Source organism: Oryza sativa, chromosome 7, assembly GCF_034140825.1.
Source record: "Oryza sativa Japonica Group chromosome 7, ASM3414082v1".
Taxonomy (NCBI): domain Eukaryota; kingdom Viridiplantae; phylum Streptophyta; class Magnoliopsida; order Poales; family Poaceae; genus Oryza; species Oryza sativa.
In genome coordinates this window covers 13,295,476-13,310,444 of record NC_089041.1, presented here as the reverse complement: position 1 = coordinate 13,310,444, position 14,969 = coordinate 13,295,476, and the positions used below count along the sequence as shown (strand labels likewise).

At 49.2% G+C, this 14,969-nt stretch overlaps 1 protein-coding gene and 1 long non-coding RNA gene across 7 annotated transcripts in view; one reads left to right on the top strand and one right to left on the bottom strand.

Moving 5' to 3' along the window:
- LOC107278422 (fatty acyl-CoA reductase 1) overlaps nt 1–5,654 on the top strand; it is a 28,982-nt gene extending 23,328 nt beyond the window's left edge. Inside the window, exons 1-9 of one of the 4 annotated variants that reach the window (XM_015792471.3) lie at nt 2,065–2,385; nt 3,166–3,368; nt 3,433–3,533; nt 3,621–3,837; nt 3,949–4,110; nt 4,206–4,287; nt 4,676–4,942; nt 5,027–5,151; nt 5,239–5,654. In XM_015792471.3, the coding sequence (XP_015647957.1) occupies nt 2,308–2,385; nt 3,166–3,368; nt 3,433–3,533; nt 3,621–3,837; nt 3,949–4,110; nt 4,206–4,287; nt 4,676–4,942; nt 5,027–5,151; nt 5,239–5,407 (1,404 nt within the window). In that variant the 5' untranslated portion in view covers nt 2,065–2,307 and the 3' untranslated portion in view covers nt 5,408–5,654. Of the gene's footprint in view, nt 1–2,064; nt 2,386–2,488; nt 3,369–3,432; nt 3,534–3,620; nt 3,838–3,948; nt 4,111–4,205; nt 4,288–4,675; nt 4,943–5,026; nt 5,152–5,238 lie in introns of those variants that run through there. The other 3 variants (XM_066312516.1, XM_066312515.1, XM_015792470.3) reach the window with 3 other exon arrangements.
- Nucleotides 3,825–7,892, bottom strand: LOC107281804 (uncharacterized). 3 transcript variants are annotated; one of them, XR_003243485.2, is made up of 6 exons: nt 7,574–7,892; nt 7,435–7,483; nt 7,164–7,324; nt 5,700–5,778; nt 4,176–4,258; nt 3,825–4,088 (listed from the first exon to the last, which is right to left on the bottom strand). It is a non-coding gene; the product is annotated as an uncharacterized lncRNA (long non-coding RNA). The 3 variants fall into 3 exon arrangements; XR_010742603.1 differs by lacking the exon at nt 4,176–4,258; XR_010742602.1 differs by lacking the exons at nt 3,825–4,088; nt 4,176–4,258 and adding an exon at nt 5,225–5,304.
- Nucleotides 7,893–14,969: the final 7,077 nt, after the last annotated feature.

The following is a 14,969-nucleotide window of genomic DNA, read 5'->3' as shown; positions in this document are numbered from 1 at the left end:
GCATGACCTCCCCTCTTTTTTGAAGTAATTTTGAAGCTTGCTCGGGCAGCTGGAGGAGGAAGAAGACATATATATAGGGGTGGGACTTTAGTCCCGGTTGGTAGCACCAACCGGGGCTAAAGATCACCGGGATCTTTAGTCCCGGTTGGTAATACCAACCGGGACTAAAGTTAAGATCTTTAGTCCCGGTTGGTGTTACCAACCGGGGCTAAAGATCCCGGGGGGGCCTGACAGGTCCTGACAGCATTCGAACCGGGACTAAAGATGATGTTTAGTCCCGGTTGGTAACACAAACCGGGACTAAAGATCAAATATGCCCGTTTCCCTTTTGAACCGGGACTAAAGATCATCTTTAGCCCCGGTTTTTATTGCATCCGGGACTATTGTGGAAATCGGCCGACCGACGAAAGATGGTTTCTCCACCAGTGCACGATCCACGGGAGCAGCACCATCACGGGGACCTCGTCGTCGAGCACGTCGGACGGCGGCGGGAGCGACGACGGGTAGGCGGACGGCGGCATTGCCCAGAGGTAGGAACAAGTTGGCGGCGACCATCTTGACCAGCGCCACCATCACCCGGTGGTCCAGCCCCTGCAGCGGCTGCTTCTTCCCGCTCGCCACGTCAGCACCACGTGAGCAAAACCACCCTCCAAAACCGCTGGAGGAGTCAAATTACACTAGTTTCAATAATTCAGGGAGTCGTCCTACCTGATTTTATAGTTAAGGGTAACGAATTAGATTCGGTGAACAATTAAGGAAGTCTAAGTGGACTTTTTCCTTTCTTATGAGGGGTTCCCATATGACAAAAAGGAGGGTTAAGCACAAAAAATTTAAATTGGGCCGGGTGCCTGGGAACCCCTGAGCCTATTGAGCTCCACCTTGGTTCACAAGGTTTGTCATGCCAACCCCAAGCCGACAACCTCCTGCAGCACCACCACCGCCTTCTTGGATCACACCACCACCAAGCTCGAGCACACATAGCTCTGTTTATGCATGAATATGAACTCGTGCATGGACCAGCCACCATTAATCTGAGTACCCAGTGCAAGCATCGGGAATTGGGGATGGGGTGCACAATGATAGAAACCACATGAGATTGGAACAATTCAACAACATAAAACGCAAGTTTTGATGTTGTGGATCGGTAGCTTTTCTGAATCTCGATCGATCGGTAGGCACTGATCGCACTACCGCTGCTTGTGCGTGCCACGTCCTTTTGCCACATGTTACCATCACATGATCCAGGGCACGTTATGCACGACGCTACAAGCTCCACGTGAACGCAGCTGGTTAACAAATTGTGCACTTGATCAAGAAACAGATCTGCAAGCGAAAACAGAGCAAAATAAAACTTGGAGTAAGCATGCAGAGTTATTCCAAGACGGGATTGGAGTTTTGGGCAAGCCTCCCGATTGGTTTGAACCAACCAAGGAGGAAACATGATGGAGTGGCCAGCATGCTGAGTAGGGGATTGCGAGAAGTGCAGGCCGGGGGCCAGATGGGAGGCTTTGGAGCTAAACGTATGCTCGTGGACAAGGGGATCGAAGGTGGATGAAAAGATTGGATGGCACAGAAGAGAAGCCCTGTAGCAACGCTAGTTGCACTGAGATTCATCGTGGCACTGTTGGTGGGGTCATGAAAACTAAGGATCCCATACGATATCTAAAGTCTTCAAACCAACTGGGAAATGCAGCGCCCTCAGCGTTTTGCGCTGCCGTGGCCATCACGGGGTCACGACGCGTGGACACGCGCTGGAGAGCGGATGGATTTCACGGCCTTACATGCGTCCGCGTCGCCTCTGCAAATTTTGCAGAAAAGCCCTCTCTTTTATAGATATTTTGTTATACGTCCTCTCTGTTCTTTTCTCGGTTTAAAATATTGCGTTTAGGCCCTTCGCATCCTACGAAATTCAATACATAGGAGACAAAAAGAGGAAAAAAGGACTGCGCCCTGAATCCTGGAAACTGAAGGGTATTTTCACAAAATTTCCTTTTCTTTCTCTCTCTCTCCCCTTCGCGAGAATCCCAGGCGCGTAAAAAAAAGGAAAAAACTCCCAGCCGCCATGTCCCTCTCATCTCTCTCGCTCTCTCCTGCGCGGCGCCTGGATTTGGCTTGGCCGTGGCCGCCGCTGGGTGTCCTCCCAGTGCCGTGACCGCCGTCGGGTGTCCTCCCTACGCTGCTGCCATTCTCCGCTCGAAGGGGATCGATGTTGTGGATGGGTGGTGTCCTCGCAGCACCCTCATTGCCGGTGCTCTCCTTGCTACGCCGCTGCCGACGCAGACTCGAAGGGGAGGCTCTGGGTGTTGGATGCGGCAGCCGCGATTTCTTTGCCGGCGGATCCGGTGGCTCATCAATGGCGTCCACGCCAGCGGTTTTTCCTCAGTGGTGAGCTCCAGAGGGAAAGGGCAAGCTCACCCACCCTTTCTTTCTTCACAATTTCCCTCTCTGTCTGATCCAGATCCAAAGCTGATGGGAAAGTTCGATTTAGGACATTCAGGGTTGTCGGGTGTGTTGAGCTCGGTGGTGGCGGCAGTGAGAAATTGGACATTATGCCACTGCTAAGAGTGGGTTTCGCCAAAATATCATTCCGCCGAATGGATTCGTTAAAATGCCACGCACAAGAGATACTAAACATTTATTTTGCCATTTGAACCAATTTTCTCCATTTCCACCCAATTTCGCACCCGGGCTGACCAAAATGCCCCTTCGAGCTGCTTCGTTCTCCACCTGCCGTAACACCTCCTCCGGCTGCGTTGCCGCCGACTGCGCGGATGACCTCGCGGCGCCCAGCGGCGCTGGCACGGACCAGTACTCTGCCGTGATGCCCGAGAACTCCTCCGTCACGTTCGGCGACGACGAGGCCGACAACGGGTCGCACCGCAGCGAAGGCGACGAGCCCGAAGCCAAGCGCTAGTGATATTGATTCATGGCAGGAGTGTTGTGTTCAAAAAGACATGTGGATTGGGGATCATATACTAGTGTGAAGCGTGGACTGAATGTAGCAAATTGAAATTTCCATCCTCCATATAGTGTAAAAGCTCAACATGGATTCTCCCCCACGGCATGCATATTGTCTTTTATTCAGAAAAAAATTTAGTTAGTTGAATTGTTGAGTAATTGATTAAGATCTGATCTAGTTCAGTTCTCTTCTACATGTCATATCAGATCATGCAACTTCCGATATTTCAACCCTTGCGGGAGAAGTATCAAACGCACTTCAGTTCATGGTTCTGGGACAAGGTTTTTCCTCTAGCAGGAGATGTGTCCTTGAAGAATTTCGGTATAGGAGACGCTAGACTGGCTGAAGATATAAGGAAAGAAACAAATATTATTGTTCACATGGCTGCGACAGTAAACTTCGCAGAAAGGTAAAACAAGGTTACTGGTTACTTTAAGATTTATTCAAGTTATTAACGCTAATCATAAGTGCAGATATGATACAGCGTTGGCAATAAACACTATGGGTGTGAAGCATATGATAGATTTTGCATCAAAATGCACAAACCTAGAGCTCGTTCTTCTTGTGTCAACAGGTGAAACCTAAAATTTACCTATGGCTATGCTACTTATCCAATAACAATGATTTCTTGTTAAATGACATATTTGTTTCTAAATTTCAGCTTATGTCAATCTAATGAAACAAGCTTATGTCAATCTAATGAAACAAGGGATCATGATGGAGAAGCCGCTTCAACAATGGAGGAGTTATGATGGTCGATCAGATCTAGATATTTCAGAAGAGATGGCATTTAAGGATGAAAAGTTGAAGGAGCTAGTTTACAACAATGCTTCAGAACGTACCATAAGACACACCATGAAAAAGATAGGCGCACAAAGGTTTCACACATAATTTTATTCATTGCTATTCGCTAGACTTCTAGTACTTTTTATGTGATACATCATTAGGAACAACATTATTAAGACAACCGTCGCATGATGACTAAATAGAGCTAAGAAGTTTGGATGGGCGAATGCCTATGTGTTCACAAAAGCAATGGGTGAGATGCTGGCATATGAACAAAACTCACGGCTCCCAATTGTTATCATCCGTCCATCAGCCACAACAAGCACATGGAAGGAGCCTTTTCCTGGATGGATAGAAGGAGCCAAGTCAGTCCATCACTGTCCAGGACCATTAATTAATTACTTGCATTATTAATCAACAGCAAACTCACTTTGAAATACACCCTGTGGATTTGGTGCAGAGCAATTGACACATGGATCACTAACTATGGTAAGGGGACACTGAAGTTTTTTCCTACAGATGTGGCAACAGTCATAGACATTGTAAGATACTATCTTCCTGTACTATTGGGCATAAGGAATTGATCGATTGGTGTAGAGCAAGACTAGGATTTAGGCTTTGTTTGAAAGCGGGTTTAATTTTTACTTTTTTGCCGCACGTGAAACATAAATATCATTAGCGTACGATTTATTAACTATTACAAACTTGAAAGATTTGTTTATTTGATTTTTTAAATAAATTGATGAAAATACGTAGTACAATTTAGCAATTTGAAAAAATGCTCACGGTAAACAAGGAAATTTCAAAAGTTAAACGTGGAAAGGAATGGAGCCTTAGTGTACCACCATCATCTATTTGACCTATATAATTGTAAAATTTAATACATATGGACTCAATGTATTACCATTTTTGAGTAATCTATCCTTGCAGGTACCTGCAGACATTGTGGTCAATGCGATGCTTTGTATTATCAGCTACCATCCTCAAGGAACAGCAGACTTCATCTATCAGATTGGTTCTTCCATGAGCAACCCGATCAAGCTTGGCCAGATGTCTCAAACAACGTACAAATACTTCTCGCAGATACCATTCGTCGGTGCAAAAGGAGATGTAGTCAAGGTGAAACAACCGAATTTTCTAGCAACAATGGCCAGCTTCTACGAGACCATGGATAAACACTACAAAATGCCTTTGCAGGTTAGTTTGTTCTTGTTAAACCTCACTTCGACAATGTTTTTTTGGCTACTTTCTCACAGAGTGGGTCATTATTTCCGCTTGCAGGATATGTTGCGCCGTGGGTTATCTACCACTGAAGACCGTCATATTTACAACCATCTCAAGAGAGAGTATGATTTTACTGTTGCCGTGGCAGAGGTATACTGGCCATTCACAATATCCAAAACGAGGTAATGTAGATGTAACTCCAAGAATAAATAAAAAAGAAAAGATTTCTTTGATCAAGAGCTGGTCCCATTTTGTACCCTTTCTTGTAGGTTCGATGACTCGAAAATGCAGAATCTTATGGGAATGGTTACTGAAAGAGACCGAGAATTGATACCCTGTAATATAAAGTTCATCAATTGGGACAAGTACTTTATGGAAACTCACATCCCCGGTGTCATGGATTATGAGTCAAGGGAATTGACAAGAGCTAGGCTATAGAAGTTCCTCATAAAGCTGCAAGCCTTCTCTGAATGCCACATAGATTGAAATAAATCCTTTCAGGTGCACCACTCACCGTTGAGGATTTATCCGAGACATTTATATGTTTTAGTGAGTCGATGTTTGTGATGTACTCCTCCCTTCCCAAATTATAGAGTACCTTTATTTTAAGGGAAAATCAAACTTGATATTTTTTTTACTACTGATTATACTAACAATATCTATGCCAAGTATTATGCATGTTATATCACTAAATTCGTAGTTTAAAATACTTTCATTTCAAATTGGTTACCTATATATGAAAATCAATAATTATGGCGCTCTGTCTTTTCCTGTCCTCCTCGGTGGCGATTCCAATGGATCATGGCGTGCTGTAACTCCGAGCAAAGGGAAAAAAAATGTGCACTGAGAAAAAATGAGCAAAGGGAAAAAAAATGTGCACTAAGAAACATGAAACCAGCTAGGCATGCATATGAAGCAATCTTAGAAATAATTTGTCATACTCTCTGGCAGCTAGCAAGTGGACCCAGACAAACAGAGAAAATATCAATAGTTGTTCCAATTAATTTGGGGGCCAATTTCTATTCATATTAACAACTTCTCGGAACCAATGATGGCAAGAGTTTATAACAGTAAAATAATTTAAAACTATAGAAGGACCCTAATCCAAACAGTTGTCAACTGGCACATGCACCAACTAAGATGGTCACTGATATTCCCCGCAAAAAAAAAAGATGGTCACTGATATGCATGTTCTTGGACCAACCAGAAATAATATTTTTTTCATTCAATCAGCTCCTATTTACAAGGAAAACTCTTTGAGAAATTGAGACCATGGACACAGGAAACCTACACACACCAAGTTCAAAGGGTATACACACAAAATTCACTCAAATCCAAGAATAATCATCACTTATGCACCATTTATGTAAGAATCAGCACCTATACATCACATATACACACAAAATTCACTCAATTCCAAGAATATTCATCACTTATACACCATTTATGTAAGAATTAGCATCTATACATCGCATATACCTCATAATTTGACTTCTCTACAATCAAGAAGCACCTAATTGCGTCAAATAAAGATAAATATTGCAATACTTCTTTTAAAAACTGCTTTTTCTACATAATACTGTATGAATCAGGAAGGACAAATACTGAACATCACATGCCCAAATTTTGATCTTTCCCAGAAAACATATAGGAATAAGAAGTTTATAAATTAAAATCTACTCCCTTCATTTCAGGTTACAAGACGTTTTGACTTTGGTCAAAGTCAAATTGTTTCAATTTTGACTAAGTTTATAGACAAATATAGTAATGTTTATATTACTAAATTAGTTTATCAAATCAATATTCGAATATATTTTCATAATAAATTTGTCTTGGATTAAAAATATTACTATTTTTTTCTACAAACTTGGTCAAACTTAAAGCAGTTTGACTTTTGACTAAAGTCAAAACGTTTTATAACCTGAAACGAAGGGAGTAATTCTGTAAACAGATATTGTTGCCTAGAATATTTCTTTAAACACCATCACCTGTATAGTTGTAAGAATCATTTATATGACACCACCATTTTATATGAGGCGGCAGTGCAGCACCTAAACATACCTCCTAAATCTACTTCTTTAGAATGAATTAGCACCTAAATGTCCTACTGCAGCCTGCAGGATCACAATAGTACCAGAAAATCACAATATCTCTGTTGTGTGTCAACAAGTGAAAAAAACAAACAAAAACATACCAGCCTTATATCCTCCTCTGTTGATAGTACATTTTCCTCTTAGGATCAACAGCAGCTTCTGGGGAAGCAGTCACACGGTGACGGCGTGCAGATCTGGAGCTCGAAGGCTTTGCCTTGGCTGTGTTTGGGGGCGATGGAGGTGGAGCTGGCGGGCCCGGCGGCTGCGTACAGAAGGGGGAAAACGATGGAGGTTGGAATGGGATCACCGGGTGTGAGGGGAAAGGAGAAGGCTGGCTGGCAGATTGAGATAAACTAGCCACTAAGTTCGGACCTTGCAAAAAATGAGCGAATGCAGCAGCCATGCTTGGATCCATCGCAACCTAGGGTTTACATCACGTTGAGAGGGGAAAAAAAATCAAAAATTGAAGAATCAATTCGACCAAATGATTTAGGGTTCCACACCGACGTACCTCCGTCCGCAGCGAGTACCCCGGCGATGGGCGAAGAGGCCGGTTGCTGCGAGAGGGAGGGCAATGGTGAGTTTGTGACCGAGGGCGAGCACGGGAGGGGGGCAAAATTATGGCACGCGTGGGAGGGCGACTGCGGGCGCGGGTAGGGGAAATAGAATGCAGCGAGTGCGCAGGAGGGCGAGCGGGGGCGCGGGAAAGAGGGTGATGGCGAGGGCGAGGGCACGGGAGAGGGCGAATCCGGGATGCGGAGGTCGGTGCACGCGCCTGGGAACGAGGGAGAAGCCATTCGTCCCACAGCGCACCCACCACCCTTTCTCCTAGTTGCGCGCGGCTTCGATATCGCCCAAGAACACGTTGCTTCAGTTGGACGCGTGGACTTCATTTTGGTGGGCCCGGCTGCAAACGTGGCATCGATGTCACACCGGGAGTTTCCTTTTCCGTAGTTTCTAATTCACTAATAAATTGTCTATAGAAATTGTTTTGGTTAACTAGGAGAAAATACAAATTAACAATGTGTCTAATAATCGGAATTATCAAGGAGAATTTTTTTTTAATTCTCTTTGCTCTGAAATCATTAACATGACTTAAAGAGGAATATCCAGAGCATCGGAATTAACGTTGTTAATGTAAATTCATAAGATTTGAAGTTATAATATTTTTTCTCTCCCGTCTTTGGTCTCGAATCGTGCCCAATTCACTCACCTCTCTGTCCGCGGTTCCATTTTGCAAGACAAGTCGTGTCTGTTTTTGTTCGCGGGTTCTATTTCCGTTCTTTTCCTAAAACGGCACCGTATTTCTTTTCCAATTTGGGGAAGTTCCTTTACTAATCCTTTTCCTATTTTTCCTCCCCCTCTCCCCTCTGCCGCGCGCCGCCCTCTCCCTGTCTAGTCCGAGTTAGCCTCCTCCTCTCCCCCCTCTCCCGACTCCCCTCTGCCCCACATCCTTTAGTTTTTCTCCTCACCTATATAAGTTAGAACAACCCCCCCCCTTTTTTTTCCTATTTGTTTTGTTTGTCCCTAGTCCTAGCTAGCCGCTGCCGCCGCCTAGCCCTAGTGCCGCGCCGATGCTCACCGCTGTCCCACCACCACCGGTCAGTGCCGCCACCTCCCGTCGTCGCCATCATCACCCTAGCGTCGCCGGTAATCCATTTTCCTTCTCTTTGTCATGGCTATCACCATTATCTATCCGGTTCTAATTTGTCTCTGTCTTAGGTTTTGATCTAACCTCGCCGTCGTCTCCACGTGTTGTCGCTGGACCGTCGTTGTTGTCTCCTCCTCGCAGATCATCTCGGTTTGGTGAGGAATCTATCCGTAATCTCCTGTTTAGGGTGTTAATTCTTTTTAGTGTCGTCGTTGAAACCCTAGTTGTTTAGCCCATCAAAACCCTAGCCGCCCTGCACCGCCGCTGCTGGTTCCGTTCGCCGGTTTGGTTGACCGTTTGCATGGTCCCGTGTCACGAAGGATTGGCTCGCTGAGTCGTTAATTCGTGAGACTTGCTTACCGGAGGTTTATTTCCATTGATCTATTTTATCTTTGGGCAATAATATGTAATAATTGATTAAGGTTTTTCGGTTATTAGTAATAACGCAGCTCATATTGTAAAATTCATAACTAAATAATCCGAGCTCCGTTTTAACCCATTCAAATTGCAGTGAATCCATTAAAATGTATAGAATCCATAAAATCGGTTTCTTTTGTTGTTTCGGTAGCCTTATTGCTTGTATTTCTTCTGTGCTTTGTTTGTCATTTAGATTTCGGCAATTCTGGTGATCACGTTTACTTCGAATTGGTCGCCATGGTTCAGTCAGCTCAAGAGCAAGGCAAGTTATACATACATCATTGATCATGTGAAGCCTATTTTATAAAATCTCCTGCTTTCTATCAACTTGCATTGCTTTAGAATGTCATGTGGGATGGATGCCTATCGTACTCAGCCTGTTGAATATCTTATGCCGTTGATAACTTGGGTTATAATTGATTGGATTCTTGGTTTAGGAATGCTTACCCATGCTTAGATCTATTAGCTCACAATGGGATTCATTATAATTTAGTCCTTAATTATATTATGATGTACCACCATGGTTATGGTTTAATTAAACTAAAATATGCTTTAATGTTGGGTTGTGGGTACATACATGATTTTGGAAGTCGTGCCCATGACAATTAAGGACCAGTTCTTGGGAATCCTACCATAGGCTAGTGTGGGCTCCAGGCTAAATCTAGAGTATAGCTTAACCTAGCTGACATTCCATGGCAAGGGTAGAGGCGATGGTGCAGTTTGGACCTGGATATTGGTCTCTGTTGTAGCCGGATTTACCTAGGCACAAGAGGGATTGCCCGACTTGGAATAAGGAGGGGGTGAAACCTGAGGTGGGTATGTTTGGTTAGGGAGAGTTATATGACGGGTTTTGTCACGATTTCCCTCTTTGCAGTATCGTGGCGGTACTTTGGGGCATGGTAACATGTGTGGAATCGTGTCTTGTTGGTTAAGTTGTACACCTCTGATAAGAGTTAAAATTATTCGAATAGCCATGCCCGCGGTTATTGGGCGGTCAACCAGCTCACCATGATTAGTCCCACTATAACAATTTGACCTATAGAACTGGTGTAGTTCAGATGGTTTGGTTGGGCCTGTTGCAACGTGGTTTTAGCGTTGAACAGTGATGATTTAATAATGCTTTTACTTATTCAAATGATTTATAAATCCTGCTTTTATTGCAAATATCCAATGAGCCATTCCTTTGAGAATACCCTTGCATCATACCTTCCTGTTGGTATGACTGGTTGAGTGTTGACGGTCCTTAAATCATAATATTTGACCGTCAATACTTGCATATAATGAAATAAAATATGGTATCCAACTTAGTGGTAGGGTTTATTACTAATCATTTCCACTAGTGTTGGTGAAATATGTGTATGCAGGTAATTTGAGGAGAAAACACATATGTCATGTGACAAAATGCACCTCCCCGCATTCAGGACGCGTTTACACGGATTGGAGCCCCAATAAGTCAATAAAAACCATTTAGAATTGGGCCAAAACATAGCCCAAGTTGTTGGGGGCCAATTAAGCAACCTCCTAGCCGAAGGAGAGGCCAGGAGGAGTGTTTTTGGGTTCGGCCGAACCTTTCCTGCCGCTTCTCGCCATCTGCTTCCACGTGGATGGCTTGGATTCCTTCCCAAAGGCGGTTGCAGGGTATTTTGGTAATTTCCCATGCCTCCAACCATCATTTGGAGCCTATATAAGGAGGAGTTCACTATCATTTCCGACATACAACTTTGAGCTGAATTACAAGAGGCTCTATTGTATCTTTTGTACATTAGAATAAGGTAGAGAGTGAGGGGAAGCTCTGGAGGAGTGCCCGGAAGTTTGGCGCTCATCCGTCTTCTACCTCGACGAGTGTAGCTTCCTAGGAGGAATTCGGGAGGAGTACCGGAGCTGTCGGTACACTCTGCTCCGGGTTCGGAGAACTTCTATAAGTGTTCCTTTCTTATGTTATTTAATTACTTTGTTTAAGTAAGATAGATTTTCATCTTTACGGGTTCATTGTTTAGTATTTATACTAAGTGCTCTAGTACTAGGACTCTAGATAAAGAAGGAAGTTCTTGTACAAGTATTAGAGTAGTAATTTGACGGAGCGTGGGGCTCCTCACCGGGAGACAGCGCAGGCCCCCCTTTGCCGGTTCGGCCGGGGGCGCTGAGTGAGGTTCTTCACCCTCGATCTGTGGAATGTACGCGAGAGAGCAAACGCACGAGACACGGGCGATGTAGACAGGTTCGGGCCGCTGAGAAGCGTAATACCCTACTCCTGTGTTCTGGTGGATATGTGTGAGAAAGAGTTACAGAGAGCCGGAGAGCAAGAGAGTTCAAGCTCTAGAACCCCTCTTTTTTCCTTCTCTTCTCAGAGTCGTCCCCCTTCCTTTGTGGGCAAGGTCCTCCTTTTATATTTCAAGGGGATACCACATGCACCACTTCTACCTACTCTTCTTTTGGGTGGGGACCCACCCTATCTTGACCAAATCTTGACTCGCGCCTCCGCCTGGAAGCTAAATCACCGCTTGTCCTTGAGTGATGCCCAGCGCCGTCACTCGTCGGACACAGGGGATCACCCTGTCATCTCTTCATTAATGGGCGGAGATCTGCAATGGCTGCTGTCTGAATGACCCTCCGATGGGATGGGTCATACCTACCTCCACTCCGCCGGAAACAGATGCAACGTGGGAGCACGGTTGTCTGCCGATGACGTGACCGGCGTCAGTCCAGTCACAGACCGGTCATTCTTCTCCACCACGCGTCAGTTTAGCATGCCGCACATCTGCCCTTCTTCAAACAGTGACTTCCTTGCAATGGTTGCGATGAAGCCTGGCATGAATCGAGCCGGGACTGACGTGCTAACTCCAGGAGTTACCACGCCGGCTCCAGCTAGGGACGAGTGCCAAGAGGCTCTCATCATTCCGACGGGACGGGGCGAGGCGTGTGACAGGCCGCCTGCTGCCACCTAACCCGCGATCCGACCGGTCTGTGACCGGTCACACACTGCGACCGGTCACGGACCGGATATGCGTGCGCCGTGCTGCATTAAATGCGGCGTGGCGCGCTTGTCCATCCCGCAATAAATGCGGTTAGGTGAGCGCCGCTGTGCCCACCTAACCCACACACGTGGCGCCAATACCACAGGGGGTCGGGGCGCCCCAGCCCTCGGGGCCGAAACAGGAGCGGCCCGACCCCTCGGGGAGACAGAGGAGGGGGTGGCCACGTCTCCCTCGGGCCCGACCCCCCCGAGGGGGTCAGGCCACGTGGGTGACCGCGGCTGCCCAAGCCTCTAGTCATGATACCCCCGATCCCATGTCACCGACAGTAGCCCCCGGCGTTATGCCAGGGCGATCGCCCCCCTCGAGGGAAGCGCTCGGGCGTGACGCCACTCCTTAGGTCTGGTGACAGGTGGGACCGGTCTCTACAGGCGGGCAGGAACCCAGCGGTCGCAAATCGTGCGCATCGGCTAGGAAAAAACGACCGATAATAATGAGTGGCCTCTTCAAGACCGCTACATTTCTCGAGTAGCGCGCGAATCGGGAAGAGCCGGTTCATTTCGCCTGGAGATATGATGATGGCGCTTCGGTCGGCGAGCGTAGTTAACGCACGCACGATATGCCCTATCTCGACTGCCACGGCCGCACATCCGCCTCGTGCGCCGCAAACGGGCGAGTGGGATTAGTGGAGGCGTGGGCGCGAGAAACGAGGGGGCGAGATAGTGGGCGCGGGAAACGAGGAGCCGGGAATAGCGTTGGCAAGGGTATAAAGGCGCCAAGGAAGAGATTCGTTTCCTTCCTCTCGCCATTATTCCCCTTGCCTTCGCCGCTTGCGCCCTAACTCCTTGTTTCCTGTGCCCTACCCTCGCCGCACTCACTCGTTCTCAAGCTCCTCCTCCGCCGGCGTCATGGCACGGGGCTCCGCACCGCTCGACGGTAGCGTGCTGCCGCCTTCCTGCATCGTGAGCGAGAGGCAGGCCGGGCTGCCGTGCCGATTCATGCCGGCATCTGCCGCCGGCCGGGAGGTGGTCGAGCTGGGCGAGGGACGCCCGGCACCACACTACCCGGGGCGGTCCGTCTTCTTCCTCCCTTTCGCAATGGCAGGGCTGGTCCCGCCATTCTCTTCTTTCTTCATGGATGTTCTGGAGTTTTATGATCTCCAGATGGCACACCTTACCCCCAACGCAGTAATGACGTTGGCCATCTTCGCGCACCTGTGCGAGATGTTTATCGGGGTGCGCCCATCTCTTCGGCTGTTCCGGTGGTTCTTCACCGTACAGCCAGTGTCGCCGCCGTCGGTAGTCGGTGGCTGCTACTTCCAGCCGCGGGGGCCGGTGCTGAGCCGCTACATTCCCTGCGTCCTCCGCAAGAAGTGGGACGACTGGAAGAGCGACTGGTTCTACACCCCCCTCGCCGACGAAGCGCGCCTCCGACTTCCGAGCCAGCCCCCAGCGCAGGTCTCCAGCTGGCGGGCGCCGGTAGATCTGGGAGACGGCTACGACGCCGTTCTTGACCGCCTGGCGGGTCTGCGATCCCAGGGGCTCACGGGGGCCATGGTGTACGGCGACTACCTTCGTCGCCGGATTGCGCCGCTCCAGCGGCGCGCCCGGGGCGCCTGGGAGTACACCGGGTCCGAAGACTACATGAGGACCCACCAGGGGGTCAGATGGGACTGGGCCCCTGAGGACTTCAAGATAGTGGTCCAACGGGTGCTGAATCTCAGCTCCGTGGAGGCATCCCTCATCCCCCAAGGAGTTCTCCCCCTCTGCAGCGATCCAGATCGCGCCACGATCCTGACCATCATGCAGGCGGTCGGGGCGTCGGAGGAGCGGGCTCCTCGAGGCCACGATGGCGCGGGCGGGAGCCGCAGGGGGGAACAATCTACCCCGGGAGGGGGTCGTGCTTCTGGGCCCCGCGACGGGGGCCCGGGGAGCAGCCGCCCCGCCGACACCCGGGGGAAGAGGAAGCAGGAAGGAACCCCTTCCCCATCTCCTCCCCGAGGGGGCGGGGCGGCGCGTGCCAGCAGCAGGCGCCCGGAGGGTGCCGTGCCGACATCGCAACCCGAGGGGGAGCGAAAAAAGAAGCGGCTCCGCAAGATGGGGGAGACTGAACCATACCGGGGAAACCTTATCTCCCCCCAAGGTGGTCGTTTAGCCGACCTCCTCGCAGGTTTGTCCCCGCGCCCACTGCGGCCGTATTTATTCTCCCATCTCCCAAGGCAAGCTTTCACTCACCCGTTTCTTTTGTCCTCTGGTTTTTCTTCTGCCTCAGCGAGATTCCATCGCGCCCCCCCCCCGCCATCCCAAGTTCGGCCAGTCCGAGGCCGTGGAGACGGCGACCGCGGAGGCCCGGAGGCGGGAGGCTGACCGGCGAGAAGCCGCAGACCGCCTCCGGGAAGCCGAAGAAGCTGCCCAGGAGGCCGTCCGAGTTCGCCAGGCTGAGGAAGCCGCTCGGGAGGAGGCCAAACTCCGCCGGGCCGAGGAGTCCGTCCGGAAGGCGGAGGAGGCGCGCGCACGCCAAGCGGCCTGCCAGGCCCCCGACCCGACTCCGCCCGAGGCGACGACGACTTCCGAGGCCACCCACGACGAGGCCGCGGGCGCACCGCTCGGGCCCGACCCCTCGGGCGACGCTCGGGACGTGCCAGCTTCGGGGGACGCCCCCGAGTCCGCCACGTCGATCGGCGGGCCGTGCCACGCGGCGCCCGCACCGAGGCGGCTCTCTCCTTCGCCTTCCGCTGCCCCACTGAACGCGGAGCCCCTCCTGCAGGCCCTAGCCGCCGCGAACACCACGGTGCTGGACGGGCTAGGTGCCCAGATGGAGGTCCTGCAGGCAGAGTGGACGGAGCTCGACGCGGCGTGGGCGCGCGT